Source organism: Acanthopagrus latus, chromosome 21 (genome assembly GCF_904848185.1).
Source record: "Acanthopagrus latus isolate v.2019 chromosome 21, fAcaLat1.1, whole genome shotgun sequence".
Taxonomy (NCBI): Eukaryota; Metazoa; Chordata; class Actinopteri; order Spariformes; family Sparidae; genus Acanthopagrus; species Acanthopagrus latus.
Window position 1 is genome coordinate 16,413,488 of NC_051059.1, and position 18,542 is coordinate 16,432,029.

Consider the following 18,542-nt stretch of genomic DNA (forward strand, 5'->3'; position numbering starts at 1 on the left):
CAAAAACAAAAAAAAACATGAAAAATTATATTTGAGCACTTTAATATGCTATAATACAGTATTTTGTTCCGATTGTAACATGTAAAATGATTGTGTTTTTTTTTTTTTTTGGAAATCAAATGTACAGTGAGGCCAATAATCTTAGAGCTAATGTTGTATTTCATTGTTTTCAAAATACCTCTCATGGGAGTATAAAATGTGTTTTGTTTTCATTGTCTTTTTATTTATCTCGTGCCGAACTGTGCTCAGTGGAGTCGACATTCGTGCTTTAGATACGGTCTGTGGGCAGTGTTTGGCTAAAGTCTCATCTCATCTTCTCATCGCTGTAGAGTGACGCGGGCACGCTGTAGATATCAGTGTAAACTTGGGGTAAAAATAGAGGATGTTTTTTTTGTTTTTGTTTTTGTTTTTTCTGGTCTCCAGTGTTCACCAGTGAATTGTGAATAAATAACAATAAATGTATGATTTTACTGTACTCTGATATTCTTGCGACTTTCGTGACTCCGAACCACAGACACAATGCATTTTCTTATATATGAGGTTTTTTTTATTCATTTTTTAAATTTAATATGATACAAATTTTTAGAAAAAAAGAGTGCAAAATGCTCACAGTGAAAAATATGAAACGATCTTTTGCAGAGTTCACTTTTGGGCTTTCTTGGCTCCCCCTTTAGCCCCTCCTTTGCCTCCTTTCTCACCTTTCTCCCCCTTCTCTCCCTTCTCTCCAGATTTCTTCCCTTTCCCTTCACCGCCTTCTTTTTTGGATGTCTCCTTGTCACCTTTTTCACCCTTCTTCTTTGTTCCCCCTTCCTTTTCATCTCCTTTCCCCTCTTTGGCACCTTTGCCCTCTTTCTTGCCCTCCTTGGACTTCTTCTCTCCTTTATCGGCGTCCACTTTCCCAGAGACCGTTGTCACCTCCTCGGTTTCTTCAACTTTCGCAGCTGTGTGGGGGAAAAAAAAAACAAGACGACAACAAAAAAAAGGTTAACGGATTTGCGGCAGTGTCAGGTATCATCAGGGTCCTGCCTGTAATGCTAATTGGAAAGGAGACTCGAATACAGCAGAAGGCCATGCTAAGTGGGCTGCTTTTAATGAAGGCACATCTGTTTCTTTCACCTCTATTAAGCATGGTCTGTTTATTCTTTTAATGACACTGTTGTGAGGGCCTTTCTGGGTGAGAAATGGAGAGCAAAAGTTTACAGTCAGCTTCACGTGTTGAGTTTTCTTCTTCTCTCTCAGTTACTCAGGAGGTGACACCCTGAGGACGGACACAACTGACGGAGGTGAAATCGTGGTCGGGGAAAGATAGCTAATGTATATTTATTACAAAATATCGATTCTGGGCTTTAAGGGATAGTTCTACATTTTCAGATATATCTTTACTCACCTACTTATTCAGTGTGAGTTAAGAAGATTTCATGGTACATAACAATAAAGCAAATGCCAGTGGTTAGGTAGTCTAGCGTCGTTTAGCATTTAGACTGGAAAAGTTCAAACATCTAACTTAACAAGAGCTACATCAGCGCCTCTGAAGCACACTTATTAACATGTTCATGTGTCTGGTTTGTTTTTAAAAAAAAAAAAAAAAAAAAAAAAAAAAGGTTTCAGGAAGATTATGGTCACTAAAACTCCAAAGTGACAACTAAACTACAGGAAGTTACCAGCCTGGGATCCAGATCTGCTATAGCTATATACTGTATAGCATCAAAAGAGAAACATAAATACAAAGGAGAAGAGCGTCACCGGTCCAGATTTAAAATCACTCATCACACGTTTCACTGCTCTACCGGCTTAATTTTTCTTCTGCTTCCTTAGATATGAAATTTTGCTTGTAGTATCACCAGGGTGACTACACGACCACTCGCCTTAGCAGTTGCTTGTTCCACTCCCAGTCGTCATGGCAGCCGAGAAGTATTGACCTGGATGAGAGTTAAGGTGGAACTCTGGCAACAACTATCCACGCGATATCTCACATGATTTTTCCGGCTTTTGATTTTAGTATTGTTTCTCATATGAGGTTACCTTTTCAACTTCAAGGTCAATGTTCCTTTTCACTAACGACAAAACAAATTATCCATGCGTTTATATGGAACTAAGCTTTAGGAGCGCTCCACCTTAACTGTCCTCCAGGTTACGTTGCGTTCTGAGATCGAAGCATTCAGAGATGGAAACTTCTCAGCTGCCATAACGACTGTGAGTGGAACAAACTACTGCTAAGGTGAGTTGTTCAAAAACTTTCTTTTTAGTAAACTCTGTGCACATAAACAATGTTGTCAATGCTTGTGTTCATGTGTAGAGACCCTGCTGATACTACGCACAAAGTTTCATGTTGTGTCGAGCCTTCTTAGTGTTTTAAACATTTTGAAGCTATCGCTGAAGTGCCCCAGGCACTCCCATTTAAAATGAGTTTGACCCGAAAACGAAAAAACACGGTAAATCTTAAAAGTGCCTCTTATTATGCTTTTACACCAAGGTCTGACTCATACACATTCACAAAAAAAAAAAAGCCTAGGTTGCATTTTGGCGAGAGTTTCACTTTAAAGCCCTGGCCCAACTTGGGCATGACACCGGTCGCTCTGATTGTTTGTCCAGTTTTATCCAGAGGCATTTTAGTTTGCACTCCTTGGACACTGATAAAGGATTCGAGAGGGACCTGACCAAGATGCATTTGCGTATTAATCTGGTGATGCTGAGCTAGGAAATTACTGCTGCAGGCCAAGAAATAGAGCAACAAACAACCTCATGGATCACAGAAGGCATGCTAATAAGCGCACTCTTCAGATGCTTTTAGGTGTTTGTTTGGCTCTTTTAATTGAACATCTCTTTAGCAAATATTCCCACACCTGACTGATAATGCTGAGAAGTAAACACGCTCATATAATCTTAAAACAGGTTGGTGTGTAGAGATTCTCGACCAGTAAATGTTTAAAAGCTGCTACTCTATACAGAAGAGGTAAAGAGCATTTTTGCCCACATAGTTTTCCAAATGAAGGATGCACCCCCAAATGAAAGCTGTCACTAAGCCAATGGGGTCCAACAGACCACCCAAAAACTTTAACAACATCAGGTGATAGTTATCAAATTATACCTGTAGATCAGCAAATAGCACCTGTGTGATCCTACTCTTCAGCATCAATTTAAAAGCTGTGAAAATTGCCCAAAGGAAGATTCCAGTTGGGACCAAACGAAGCTTCACTGCTTTTTTTTTCCCTGTATTTTTTTTCCCAGAAGCATATGGTGCACAGTCGCTGGACACACAAACAATGGCCAAGAAACCCAACCAGACAAACACACACTAAATGTTGAAAGCTGCTGGAAGGGGTCAGAGCGAAAGCTGAATCTATTTAAGTCCTGTGCCGGGAGAATCTGGCTGTCGCAAAATGATCAACCAACCATCAGAAGTTTGTGAATAGATTTTTTTTTCCACTTGTATCCTGTTCAAACCTCTTTTCTGTTGCCTCTTTTTCTCCTTTATTTTTATATACTCGCCTGATGAGACAAAAAAAGAACCTGATGATGCATCAGTGAAGTGGTTTTAAAGCTTTGGTTGGTCATGGCTAAATGTGGAGCTGTAATTAACTGTCATAATTTGAAACCCAGATGTGTCTCAGATTTAGACATTCTTCAAGTTTTGGTCAGGGGCTGGGGCCTTTTTGCACTTGTTGTTTACATGCTGTGTATTGTAGCGGAATAATTAAAGGTTAACTTTGCCTTCGACAAAAGGCCTTGACTTTAACACCACCAATAAATGTCAAAGGTTTGGCTTTTTTTTTTTTTTTTTTTTTTTGATGAAACGCAAGGGCATTTTTTCGCATTGTGGCATTTAAAAGAAAAAAATCCCAGATCGGTCTCAAAAAAAAAAAAATCCAAAGTGTAAATGTGATCTCTTAGTTACTCTCCCCATGACTGCCATCATAAATAAAGCCTCCCGAGGAACAGAGTCGGATTTGTAACCAGACCAAATTCCTTTTTCGCAAGTCCGTCACTCGCCAGACGACGTGCCGTGAACCACAAATGACCTCCTCCTCGCTGCCCTCTAGGAGCAGTAGCGGACAGATGTGTGAGAAATGTGTTTGAACAACAGCTGAAAACTGTCTGCTATCAATTAGAACACTGTCATTCTCAAAGCGGGCAGATAGGAGGGACTGGTGCTCTGCTCCCTCTTGAGTCCCTGTTCCTCAGTCAACATGAGTGCTTGTAAGGAGATGGAGATAGACGGATGACAGCAGCCTTTGATCCCCCCTCCTCTTCCTCTGTGTGTGTGTGTGTGTGTGTGTTAGTTGGCAACAGATATTGGCTGTGAAACTGAAGAGGGCTCACAGTTTTTCTTCTCTCGTATTGACTAGATGTCCCAGATGCTTTTAACAGATTGGTATGTACGTGTCAACGGTGTGGAGGAATTATTAATGGCGAATCTCACATGTTTGAATGGTGTGAAAACTTGTAAAACAACCTCGTTCCATGTGTTTTCTGCTTTTACAGAACAGTTGATTTTTTTTCTTTAATCTCTGAAAGGCTGTTCTTCAGTGAACACATAAGCAACTGTTATGTGTGAAAAAAGGTATTCACACAGACCGCATCCAAAGAAAAGAGGCTATTTATTGATCCTCGTCTGTAACGTTAAATTGTCTGCTAAGACGTGCTCACTGTTGTTTTTACTGACTGCTTTGGAGGAACATTTCATATATTTCACGGGGAGTCAGACCACCACCTTCATCGGTGCCATCATGCCAACCAAATCTGGTATATGAGCGAAACTCTGATGTTTTCCTAAACCCGACCAAGTGTTATTTGCGCCTAAACCCGAGCTGCTAGAGCAGACCTGCTTGTGACAATTGTGACATATAAAATTCTAATACTTGAACAGATGTAGGGTGGCAACATAGGGAAAAATTCAGTTTTTAGGCATCTGGCGTGTTGCAGAAACATTTATTCTGGTGATTGGGTTGCCTTTTTTCACATAGACGGCAGAAATCCCCCAAGAATCAGACTTTGTTGTGTAAAACGTTTTTTTTTTTCCTTAACATTCAAAGACGCTGGCATCCCTCCATTATCTCTGTATGTGCTCATTAGTTTGTTGAATATTATTGCGTTTTCCAGCGTACCCGAGCATGACTGGAGAAAAGCAGCAAATTACATTTTTGCTTGTGCATTTGTGCTGTGCTCCTCCAGAAGCGAATATTAAAGTATAGTTTGATTCCATATCTGAGCGCAGCCACCATCACTCTCACCACTCTACTCTGTAATGGCTGCAGTCAGTGTGCTGCCCCTTCAGCCTTCTCTCCCAGCCACACGGTTGAGTAGTTATGTGGTCAGGGAAGAGCATTTACTCCAGTGCACATGAGATCAACTCTCTGTGATGACTCTGTAGGTTGAGGAGCTACGGATGCTCTCAGCACAGTCGGCTTACCATGTGATCTTATTTGACACACTTATCATGCACGAAAAACTTATTGACAGCCCAGTGATTTTTTTTTCCCCCCATAATTAATCACAAAAATAACCAATGAATGGATTTGTGCACATGGCCGATTGATGTATCTTGGAGAGGAACAGGAGAGGACAGATGTCAGTCCTTATTTGTCGTATTTGTAACCTGTAACCTGAAAAAGTCACGGTTAAGCATCTGCAAGATGGCTGAGATGCGCACCAGGCAGTGCACCAAAATCCTGAGAGAAAGAGGAGTAGAACAAGAACATTCAATCACAGATGAGACCGTTGTTGTTGGCGATCATTAGCGATCATATTTAATGTATACGGGCAGGAGATAGTGTGAATGATTTGCTTTATTCAAAGCAAACAGACACTGAGCACACACATGCTGCATGCATTAGCATTTTCGCTGCTTACAGTCAATTTTGATAATGAACATTATGCAACATTATAAAAGCCTTCTGACATGCAAATGTGTGTGAAGCAAGACGCGTGCATCTATATTAGAATGAGCTAGACCTTCAGAAAGAAGAGAGCCTCTCAAAAATACAAAAGTATGAACTACAAAAGTCCAGCTGCCCTAAAGAAATTATATTTGCAGAGAAGCAGAACACAGTAAATGTTCATTGCATTGCTGCGGTGACACAACTCTTATACCGAGCAAAATTCGTATTTGACCCAAGTGATGCAGGAAACATTCGAACGAGAGGTATATTTCTCTTATATTCTTTTTGCAGCGATACAGTAGCATTTAATGAATTCCTACAGGGTTGACTGTAGGATAGACGAGGGAACATTAAGGGCGACCTCCGATGAAGAGGAGAAGTTAAAAGTCACATGGCCAATAAGAAAGAATGGGAAAAGAAAGAAGAAAGGTCATCCCGTCTCTGACAAAGTGAGGGTGCTGGTCTGCTCCTCGCTGACCCTGACTACTGAGAGCTGACTGTTGTTAGCACTTTGACTTTGCACCTGCTCAGAGACTGTCTGTACTGCAGAAGCATCTGGGGTAGCTGGAAAGAGAAGGGAAGAGAAGAGAAGAGAAGAGAAGAGAAGAGAAGAGAAGAGAAGAGAAGAGAAGAGAAGAGAAGATTTAGTACAACAGAGCAGAAGAATTGAAACAAGTGCAGCAGATGTAGGGAAGTTACAAAAAGAGACAGTCAAATTTAAGAAATTAAAGCTGCCCTAGAAAAGAGGTTATGTAAAAAGACAGCTGTCCTCCTAGACTTAATCATAAAGTGGGACTACAACATAGAAGAATGTTGTCAGAGTCTTTGGCTCAAACCAGAGAGAACGTGGCTCATCCATCAGCAATCAACAAGCAGAGTCCCTCCAAGAGATCGCCACAGTCAACATCAGACATCAGAGCTGGTGTATGTCAGCGTATGTAACATAATATTATTAATATCTAAAAGACATTAGAGGTACTCACATCCCGGGATCTCAGTCAGCTCATTCAGAGGCGGCACCGTCTCTAACGTGTTGGCGTATTTCTTGGCAGCTTGTCTTTGTGCGTGTCGGGCCTCAATTTCCTTTTTGGTTCTCGGGATGCGACATTTGAATATACAACACAGAGTGATGACTGCGTGAGAAGGGGAGGGAAAAAAAAAAAAAAAAAAAAAACAGGTGCATGATGAATTTAGTTGCACAGCACACCGCTCTTTTACGTGATGAGGATGGATCTGGATGTTTGCGGGCGTCACCTCCGCCTGTTTGTGGTGCCCACAATATTGGGGGGAATGACATTGACAAAGTTGGGCTTGACGACCCGAGGACATCACTATGGACAGTACTGGAACCACTTCCTACTTTAAACTGTGGCTGACTCACTTCTGGAAACACCTCTTAATCCTGACAGAATACAACTGTCATCACCACTGATTACACTGCGCTTGGTTATCTCACTGTGGATGTGCGTAATCACATGCTAAATCCTCTTTGGCCTGCAGCTAATCCCAAAGAGAGCTGCGTATTTGGGGAATCATTTGTGAGGGTGACAGCAAAAGTGACTTAATGAGATGTACCAACCGACTGCCAAAGCGAACATCGCGAAGATGCCGATGACCTGCCATAGCCGCAGCCCCCAGAAAACAACGGTCTCCGAGGTGACGGGGTCCGGCTTCTTGGGCGGATCTGTGGGTAAAAGCTGTGGAAAAGATGAGACAACATTGATTTTTTTTTTTTTTTTTTTTTTAGGTATTTCAACACCACAAACTATTAAGTGGAGAATATCTGAATGTAGACATAATATATGAATGCAGGATCTGCGTGTAATCTTACAATCTTGGTTAACGTGCGCCCTTTTAGCTTGTCTTTAAAATTCTGTTTGTAGAGATTACAGGAAAATGTAGCCTCATGTCTCAAGCAGCTAGTCGCACCATACACAACGAGTGGCACATGGAAGAGGAATTTTTGGTCCAGTCATTCAGATATCCTTGCTATACCCACAAACCATGACTCCTAGAGGGTAAATCAGTGTCAGAGGATAGCCGGCGGGTCCTGAGTTTGTTATTTATCTCATTACATAAATGAACTGACAGTTCCGTGAAGAGAGAAAACCACTGAGCTGACTTGAAGGAAAAGTGATGTTTTTCTTCAAGGTGTTGGCAGAATGTTAAAAAACAAAAGGCCCCGGTGTTAGCATTTCTCGAGCCGCTGCCAGGAAAACAAAAAAACCCACACGACCTGCGGGTTTCTCTCTGGCTCCGTCTCCACCTCAATCTCCCCTTTCTCAACCCAAACAAGCTCTGAGGCGCGGGGCGGTTTTGCAGGCTGCTCTTTGTCTAAGCTTTCTAAGCGGTGGCAGTTGTTGTGCAGAAGTGCAGAAGTTTTGTCAGAAGCACTCGAAACAAACGCTTTTCCGCACTGCAAAACTCTCTCTCTCTCTCTCTCTCTCTCTCTCTCTCTCTCTTTCTCTCTCTCTCTCTCTTTCTCTCTCTCTCTCTCTCTCTCTCTCTGTTCTCTGCCTGTAAGCCGGGTGAACTGGGAGCAATCAATAAGAAGAAAAAAAAAAAAAAAAAACGCGTGTTTTTGTGTCAGATCAATGTCATGGATTGCTACTTTGCCAGCATGCTACCGGTTCCCTGATCAAATCAGCATGAGGATTTCTCGCTGTCCACTGTATATCGATCGCTTGATTGAATAATAACAACACTGTCTTTTAGAAGCTCTATACTTGGAAGCGATGGATTCTGAAAATGGATACTTATTAGCTTTGTGTACTGACAACATCATTATGCGCTGAAATAGGGACACGATTTCAGAAAATAGTTGAGACGGTGATATAAGAGGAAGCCTCAAAAAACCTTCGATTGATGAATGAGCTGTCGTTAAAATAAGCTTTGGATTGGTGGATAAGAGCTCCTCTTTCTCCAGCACCTCTGTTTTGTCCTTCTGTGCTGGGTGACACTCTCAATATCAGGGCCAACGAACCTGTTATTCATGCTGTTTGCCTGACCTGACTGATTCTCGCAAGCCACAGTGCCAGAACGTGACAATGCAAGCCGTCCTCAGGGCCTCGGCTGCTTGTCTGTCGAGGACAGCTCAAGAGAGAGGCGCTGAACTTGAACAAAGGATCCGCAGTGAAAATCGAATCTGAGTAAGTTTAGGCGCGCGTTGGTGCAACTCCCACAGAAAGGATTATCCTCGATGGAGATATATAGCGCTGCTTTTAAATAATAATCTTTTTTCTTTTTTTTTGCCCCGAGAGCGATTGTGTAATGCTAAGTGCTTTCCTCTTGGGGGGAATTCCGCGTGGCAGGATTAGCAGGCATAAGCCTCAAGTTTTCCTTTTGGTGGAACAAACAACACAAACTCAGAAGCGCTGTGACCTCAGCTTACCCCCCTTAGTTACTGTGTTGCCAAACTGATTGCACGTTTTTGTTTGCTGCAGGTTGGAATTTGGAAGTTGCAATTTCACGTTTGGATACGTGTGAGTGTTTTGACTAGTTGTTCTAAATGAAATTCTTCAGGGGCTAATCATTGAAGATTAGTCTGACTGAATGGAGGATTAACATCTGAAAAAATTTAAAACGCCGGACGCAGGTTTAGTTTTATATGAAATTAGCAAAGGACCACTAATGACTTTAAAGGGATATCTGGAATTGCATGTGAGCAAATGTGTACCATGCTGACAGTATTTACATTCTATTTCCTGGTATTTGGAACCAAGTTTTTTAAATTTGTACTCTTGCTGTCAGTATAAACAGCAAAAACATGTTCTTTTCTCATTAAAGGGGCAAAACAGTAGAATTGGCAACCTGTTTAATTCATACTCCAAACAAACGGGGGCCACTGTGTCATGAGAGCAACTGCTAACTGCTGCGGTCAGATCAGCCCTAATAGCTGAGCAGCTCACAGCACCAGGGTTGTGTCTGGAGTTCTCTGCAACACAATACATCGATATCACCATCATGTCACACCACTGTGTCCGTCATTTTTTTAATGTTTTAAACTTAAATTTAAGGAACTTCTGCCACCAGCTCAAGCTTCACTTCTTTCTCTTTTTAAAAGTTCTGGGTGTGTCAGAGGGAGACTGTTTCTAGAGGCTTCTTGTAGTTTCTCTGACCTTCTACAATAATGTTTAGTATCCTCAAAGAACAGCATGACTTATTACTGTTTCACCATTTTATATATTCATATATTGGATATAGACCCTTTTAATTAGCCTCCTTTCCAACTTCTGTCCCCCCCCCCCCCTCTTGTTTATTCAGTTACAGGAAGACACTCACCAAATAATAATACTGAGCTTGTATTGTGACTTGATGGCTTGGTAAATATGAATGAATATCTTTTCCAACAACTTTAAACTCCAAACTTAAAAATAAAAAAAATCTAATATCTGTTGCCTCTGTATCACTGTATTTATCTGTAGCTTTTTTGCACACGTGCCTATAATATACAACCGTAACTCAATCAACATGCTAATATGAAGGTATGTTTTGTCAGTGATTGTAATGTCGTATGTGTTTCTGTATCCAGAGTGAGTGAATTGCCTATTTTCAGAGGCAGAACTGTTTTTTATCAGCTTGTTATTTTAAGAAAACTCAACACATTTCAGCTGCTTTCTACTAATCAGAACATTCTTGTGTGGCCACATCCTCTGCAACGTTACCCTCCTGTCTTCTGCCCAAAAGCACAAAAACAACCTGTCGTACCACAACTCGTCACACTCGTCCTCCCGTTTGCATCCATGTTCAAACATGTGCTTTGCGCTCCCTGTAAGACCATATAATATATCAGGTTTCAACACATGTTCACTCGCTCAAGCAACAACTCTGGCAGCCAAACAGTTAATAGCATGAAGCCTTTTAACACCAAAACACCTGCAACCATCACAAAGAACAGCCCTCAGGATATTTCCCGAGAGAGACCTGTGGAGGACACGGTGATGTATGAGACTCTTACCTCCGGGTCCGGGATCTGGGAGAACACGGAGGACATGCACTGAGACAGCAGCACTGCTCCCCAGCCCCGCAGCATGAGCTGAGGTGGACACACAGGCTGATCCCCAACCATTCTCTCCCCTTCTTTCTCCCTGCAGCCACCCTGCCCCCTCTCTCCCTCTCTTCCTCTGCCTCTTCCTCTCTTCTTCTGTCTCTCTGCCCGCCTGCCTGCACTGGCGCCGTTTACAGGACAGGACCACAATGGCCCCGGGTGATTAATTGTTACTATGATGCTGACGGCTTCCTTCCATCCACATTTGTCTGCTGCTTTGCTCCTCTTTGTCTTTTTCCCCTTCTCCTAACACCACTGCAGGAACCCAAAGACACACTGGCGGTCACCACTGCAGGCGGCTGAAAACTGCTCCACTACAGTGGAGGGAGCCAACCCTGCCGTTAGGGTACATTAATTAATTAATAGAACCGGTGTGGTTTACAGCCAGCTCATCCTGCTGGGGACAGGCAGTTAACACAGTGCGTGGGGGGATGGGCAGCACAGTTCACCATGAGGTTGGCCAGCGCAGGACAGTGAAGCAAAAGGCTGTGAGCGCCATCGTGTTTATTGCCTCAGAATCCGGAGTATAAAATGTGCCGCAGCCTCGTCGCTTCAGTTTGACAAAAGAGCCACAGTGCCATAGAACCTGGCCTTTTCAATATGCCAAAGCAAAGAGCTGCTTTCTATGATATCATCAGTGATGATAAAAGCATTTTTTTTTATTACAAGGGTCCATGCCACAGTGAAAGTACTCAACTGATAGATGAAGTGCGTCTTTCATGTCTCATGCGTAAACACAAAGGAACTAAACACAACATCAAAGCACAAGTTGTATCTTAGTCTTCTGAAATTATGAATTAGATGAATGCACTGTAAAGAGCTGAATCAAACCACTGAGATGAGATTCTAAAGAAATGTGATCAGCATGAGATGATTTCCCAGCATGCATTGTTTGCGATTTAAGAATGATTTGCAACAAACTGTTGTGAAAATGTGTTGCGTGTCTTCAGTATGTTCTGAGATGAGTCACGGTTGATTCTGTGGAAAATAACGGAAGCGCTGCACTGATAAAGGTCAGTATTGAATTCAGCCTCACAGAGACTTTGTATCTATTTCGCACAGTCACTTCCTGTCAATATTATCACAAAGCTGGTCCCATACTGAAAACAGCAGCTGTACTACTTCATGTGAGTAGAGGGACTGATTCTTCAAACTGAGAAATTATAACTGGAAATAAAACACTACATTTTGATCAGTGTGAATGAACAGTTATCCATGTTACTTAATATCTCAGTGCTCCTCTCACAGGAGCTTTGGAGAAATAAGTTGTTTTCAGGCCAGGATTTAGCTATTTACCATGCTTACTTCGGTAGCCTAGATATCTCTGCAACACTGTACACATATGTGTTTGACATAATGTCATTGCACATTTTTTAAAAGTTCTGTTGATAATTTTACCATTTTTTGTAATACCTTTAAACAAAAATTCTTACATGTTGCAGCAGTAAGGCAGCAGCTGAACTTGCAATTAACGCAATGCAGCATTTTCTGTGATCTTATGTCATGTTTTGCTCAAGAAATCTCAATGTACACACCACTCACCAGCCTGCAGATACAGTGCTGCAAGAGATGAAAAAGTGTTACAAGATGAAAATATCACAAGGCATACAATGAGGGATTCTAGCACCTAGGCATTTAAATACTAACCCACATGTTCAACAACACATACAAGGAATACTTTGACATCAAGCAGAGAGTTCAGTAAGGATATTGAAATCCATTGTATACCTTTCCCTTTAATATAAGGCTACAGCCAGCTGCTGGTTCACTTCACTAAGAGTGGAAACCAGGGGAAACCAGCTGGCTTGGCTCTGTCAAAAATGTGTCGACCAACACCTCTGAAGCTCAGTAATTAGTGCAATATATCTTTTTTGTGTAATCAGTGCAACAATAACAGTGTTACGTGTAAAAAGAACATATTGTGAGGGGTTGTGTGCCAGTTACTTCCTGGAGCTCAGAGCCAAGAAGCGGTCAGGTACACAGAACCCCCTAACTCTGAGTGAGAGAGTAGACCTAAATCATTTTATTAGAAAATGATTAAATATTGTTCCTCTATTATTAGGATAAGCATTTTTAACAGTTGTACTCAGATGCGCACATGCTTTGTTACTGTCGCCCTCTAGTTGTGTCCAGTATCTGTGTTTTTCTGTCTGCCTATTATTTCCATTTGTACAGAACATATTATCAGCATGTCTCTTCTGGTCATTTACCTAATCCCATGTCATCAGTTGCTATTGTGCATGTAATATCCCATTTTTACACCTAGCCTGATAACAGCCTTATATTATACTTACTTAGATTGTATGAAGCTTTCAGTTAAATGGCTGATATAAAGAGACTGATGGACGCTCCCTGCAGAGAGACGCTTTCCACATGGATTGTAGCCTCATCCTTACGTCTCCCGACAAGGAATAGACCCTTTGATGAGATATGCCATTAGTCCAAGTGGATTCTTTGTCATTATAGTCCCATTTGCCCATGCTTTTTTTGTTCCTGCTCAAGTCTTTGAATAACAGTGACAAAATAGCTCTTTTTCAAGATTGTCTTACCAGCAAAACGCACCATGACTGACTCAGTAATCGCCATGTAAACTGGGACACTAGACATTATGTGTATTGATCGAGGAGCATACGCTTGCACTATGTCGCATGATTGAATCTTACCTCCCCGCTGAAGACTAAGAGGAAATGTTCCCACCAGCCTGCAGCCCCATCCTGAGGGTTTTTAGTGATAATGAGAACCCTTGTCCTTAATCTCAATCAAACACAGTTCCCAGTGATTGGCTTTTGTTAGAGGTACGGCCGCAATCAGCATATTAATGCTACGTCATGTATGTCAAGTCTGACTGGTGGCATATGAAAGAGTCTGCCTGTTTGGTTACTTTTATTTTACTTTTATTCTTACATATTGCACCAAAATGATTCACTAGCTTAGGTAACTGTAATATTTTGAATGTGAAGCACGTTGTGAACCCACTTGCTCACTCTGCAACACCTTGTTTAATTAATCATCATTACCATCATAGTGCGCCAGTGAGGATTCGAGGGTAGTCTAGGTGTCCATGCTTCAAGGGAATCTGCGTGGTGAGACATGCTAAGCCACGACACACAGAGGAAGGATTTCAAAATGTCTTTTTGTATAAGGTTGGGTTTCAAACATTGGTGGTTCTATGACACTGTGTTCTTGTCTCACGAATGTCTCTTATTTGTGGTCATCTCTAATGTTGCAGTAGCTCGCTGGTAATTCCACTAAAATCATATTGTCGTATTGGTTCAATGGCTAATTCTTTCTTTATTTCTGTGCAGTTAACTTCTGAATCTACAAACAATTTGGGGCTGTTTGCTTCTCTACTGTAATGGAACCCCCTCTGACCAGTATTAAATTGATGAACTGACTCAAGGACAGAATCAGAATGAGAAAGACCAACCAGGGTGCCATTTTCCACCACTCTTAAGCCCTCGCAAAAGGGCGTCGTCACACTCTGATTGTTTAGCAGCCCCAAGCTGCTCTCACTCAGTAATTAGGAGCCAGTCACCCAACCAGGTGACCTGAATCCACTCCAATCAATCCAGAGGAACTGAAAATAAAATTAAAAAAAAGAGATGACACACATACAACACAATGAGTGTGCTACAAAATGTTCAGAACAGGTTGTTTCTGTGTCAGAAGTAATCTGGTTTACTAAGTAATCCTGCCTGTTGCAGGTGTCTGACCGATGGGTAGTGTCTACAAAAGCAAAACAACAAAACCACAAGTTGACACTGTGCACATTTCCAATGAATAGTGTTTATCTTTTTTAAATAATCCATCAACAAGTGGGCACTTTTTGCAATAAACTAAAATGTTGTAATAAATTCGCATCACATGTATTTGTCAACTGAAATATGTTCACCAGTTGTTTAAAACTCCATTGTTTATCTAACCAAAGTGGATTTTTGATCCGAAATAAACTAAATAAAATGACCTCTCTCGGCATTCTTTCTGCTATTTTGATGTGTTCTTGAAACATGCTGTATCTTCAAGCCCCGAACACTGAAGGTCAAATGTTGTCAGTCTGAAACACAGGGAGTGGAAAGGCCCTGTCCAGTGGGAGAAGTTCTTTGACATTTTTGTCCTATTGCTGTCTGCTCAGTTAGATGGTGTGTGATTGAGGAAACACGCTTGGAGCCATTAATGCCTGATTTGGGGCAGCAGAGGACGAGTGAGGTGGCAGAGTTTCCACTTTAGGGCCCTGAATTTTTTTTTTTTTTTCTCTCCCCAAATTATAGTACAAATAGTAATCATAGTGTCAGGAACTGGTAACGAACTAAAGAGTGAAACAGCCTGTTCAGGATGCAGCAGCTGACAAATAAACAAAACATTTATACATTTTTTTGTGCGTTGTAGTCCTTTGTGTGGAGAGCTTTTAAACATCCTAAAATATCAGAGCAACTTCCGATGTCTTCACAGACAATATTAGATTGCATTGCAACTGTCCACCCGCGCGCCACATGCCGAGCTACAGTATGAATCTCTGCAGACACAATGAGGACCATTTAAGTATTGATCAGCAGATGTTGCTGTGTTGTCAAAACAAAGCTTCACATATTTATATTCACAGAGCATACACAGACAGTATTGCACTGAACAAAAAAGCAGCCTCCTGGGGCGCCGAGGTGGCTCAGCTGGTGTGCCGCCCCCCTTTGTCTCTCCCAATTATTTCTGTCTCCCTCTTCTGTCAACAAACAGATAAAGGTAAGACTACAAAGATCAGCAGCCTGTGATCAGCGGGGCTCATGCACACATCTCTAGGAGGCAGCGGATGCGAGCAGCAGTGATCATGTGCGTGAGAAAAATGCCCACGGCATTGTGTCAGCACGTGTTGGGGGGCTTTCTGAACTACTTTGCTCACTTATGGACTTACCGTGAGTGAACCCCAACGCTTAGGATATCTGCATCAGTGATGATGGACACACATGACACAGCCAGTGATTCAGACATCCAGCTCTGGTATCTTCCTCTCATTTAGGCTATAAATAACTAATGTGAAAATGTACACATGTCTTTCCTCTTGATTTTGGGGCATATTAAAACACCCAAATGTCAGTGGAGCACTGAATTAAAAGAAAAAGCATCCTTGTTCTGATTTGCCACGATGGTTGTCAGATGTAGGGTGCTTCCTGAAGAAGCAGCATATTTCTGAATTTGACAGAACATGGAGAGCAATTCAATTTTCAGTGGGGGACAAAAAAAAAATGAGATGAGAATGAGCCTCGAGTCGAGAGTGACTGCTCGGTGAGTACAGCGATGGGGAGAGAAAAGCAGCCCTCAGATGCAGACAGCGCAGGGCACCGACTGTGAGGAGCTGCACTTTGCCAAGAGCAGGCTTCTAAGCCATGCTGTCACCATGTCAGCAGCATCAGTTTGCTCTGACTTCGCACATTGAAAGTGCCTCAGTGGCAAAAGTGCATCTGATATATTCTTCACTAATGTCACCACTGAGATATGTTCCTGTGTTTTTGCTGTTACAAGTTTTTTTCTTTTTTTTTTTCTGCACGTCCATACAAAACAGTCTCTATAAGAGTGAAACTTCTGTACCCTTATCGCATTCATATTTTTATTCACTCTGTTTCCAGACATAGATCACGTTTCTTTACTGATTCATTTATAACTAGATCATTATAATGACAGTAGGTGTTGCATAGCTTCACTGTGTACATCCGATTGAGCATACTATATGTTTAATTGGCATATCTGGCTTTAGACCACAGAACAACAACAAATCAGGACTGTCAGGAGAGCACATCAAAAGTGGTTGACGTGCAGCGCATGACTAACCACACTGCCATCTAGTGATGTCACTGAAATAAAATGTACAAGAACTAGAAAGGCTCTCAGAGGAGTTCATACCTCCACCAAGGCCAGACATGTAATGTTACAGAAAGGATAAATCCTTGGATCCGTCTTTTTATCCAGATCTGCACTAAATGTTAATGGTGTCTATTCTGAGCCATCGTGACCCATCATCCTTCCAAGTGTCATGGAACTCTGTTGAGGAGTTTTTGTGTAATCCTGCCGACAAACCATGTGACAAACACGGTACGCAGGTGAAAACAAAGAAAGGGGCAATTAAGTCGACACGATCCCTCACTGCACCAGACTGTGTCTTTTGGTGTAATGCAAGCAATGCAACCGTTTTGGAAAATAAGCATCAAAAGTGTAAATATAAGAGTGGCACAGCTCAAACTGAAGATCAGACAAAACTGCTGACAGAACTTGTCTCATCAACACGTCACTATGAATTGTGTGTGATGGCAGTGAACACATCCATACTGGATGTTTTTTTTATATATAAATGTCAGCAACAATATCAGTCATCCGTCAGACTTTGGTCAACATTTCACTGTTCCGCTGCTGTCTTGATACAGATAACAGTTCATTACTTTATTTCTACTTACTGTAAATGAGCATATTAGGACCCTGCTGTTTATTTTCTTTCCATTACATGTAAATGAGAGGCGCTCGGAGATGAATGGACTCATACAGGCACAAACCGTTTTCTGGCCTGAGTAAAGTTCACAGATCCCTCATATACTGATGGCTAACTTTAACCTCTGCGTTCACAGCTCCACTATTTACTTTAGTTTCTGGATGCAGTCAATGGTCTGCAGGAAGCATTGGTCCAGAACGAGGGAATACCTCTGAGGAGAAGGATGGAGAAAGGAGTCATTCAAACCTGGAATGACAAATAGGTGAGGCTGTTTACGTACGCTGTGTTTACATAAGTTTGTGTTTGGTTTGGTGGGTTATTGGGCATTTTGGAATAAATCTACACCTTTCTGCGTAATACAGCTACATAAAACAATATTAAAATTGTCTGGCGAAGTGTAATTTATTTGAAAGTGATGACACTCTTTAATTAGTCAAGTCAACAAGAGTAGTCAAATTAGTCTATGACAATATTGGTTTTTCCCCTGAAATAAAACAGTGAAATGAGCGTTTGGCAGCAACAAGCTTTATTCAAAATCTGAAGGCTGCTAACTCTGGCCCTCTTCCTATCAGCCACCACATGTTGAAAATAACAGCTTTAGATTACACACTGAGGAAATTAATCCAAACACAGACTTCCTTTTTAGATGAAGTTGTGTCACGGAAGATTTAAAAAAAAAACAACAACAAAAAAAAAAAAACAACCAAGCAAAAATGTATTAAGTTAAACATTTTCCCTGGAATCAGATGCAGTTAGAGACCATGACAAGTATTTGCTCCATCAACACCCTTTTTCTAACGCACACTGCTACATTTGATACGTGTCTGGCAGTCACGCGGGGCCATCATAAAGCTGATGGTATCTCATCTGTTCCTCCGGTGACACATCTCACCCTGCTACATTAAAGGGCCGCCTCACCTTCCATCCAGGAGGTATTCAACACAAGCTGTTTTTTGTTACCCTGAGCATAAAGGCTTTCTTCATCTCGTCCAAACTCTGATATTTTTGTCTTGTGGCACTTTTCTCGCTCAGTCCAATGGGGACCTGCCAATCTCCCACAGGGTCCTGGAAGAAATAGTGCGGTATTTGAAGCAGCACACTAACTCAGCCATGGTTTTAAATTAAGCGTGATGTGGAGGAGGAGGAG

General features: G+C 41.7%; 1 protein-coding gene across 2 annotated transcripts; it reads right to left on the reverse strand.

Moving 5' to 3' along the window:
- Nucleotides 1-95: 95 nt before the first annotated feature.
- On the reverse strand, nt 96-14,309 carry tmie (transmembrane inner ear). Of its 2 annotated transcripts, none has more exons than XM_037085117.1 (4): nt 13,944-14,309; nt 7,459-7,576; nt 6,863-7,012; nt 96-941 (listed from the first exon to the last, which is right to left on the reverse strand). In XM_037085117.1, the coding sequence occupies exons 1-4, from the start codon at nt 14,016-14,018 to the stop codon at nt 643-645; spliced, it is 642 nt and encodes a 213-aa protein (XP_036941012.1). In that variant the 5' UTR covers nt 14,019-14,309; the 3' UTR covers nt 96-642. The 2 variants fall into 2 exon arrangements, with proteins under 2 accessions (XP_036941012.1, XP_036941011.1); XM_037085116.1 differs by lacking the exon at nt 13,944-14,309 and adding an exon at nt 10,837-11,574.
- Between the last annotated feature and the right edge of the window lie 4,233 nt (nt 14,310-18,542).

Coding starts and splice junctions, on each gene's coding strand:
- tmie (XM_037085116.1), bottom strand. CDS start 10,947: ATGGTTGGGGATCAGCCTGTGTGTCCACCTCAGCTCATGCTGCGGGGC. Junction 7,577..10,836: donor CCCAGATCCCGGACCCGGAG/GTAAGAGTCTCA, acceptor TCTTTTCCACAG/CTTTTACCCACAGATCCGCC. Junction 942..6,862: donor GCTGACTGAGATCCCGGGAT/GTGAGTACCTCT, acceptor TCCCCCACACAG/CTGCGAAAGTTGAAGAAACC.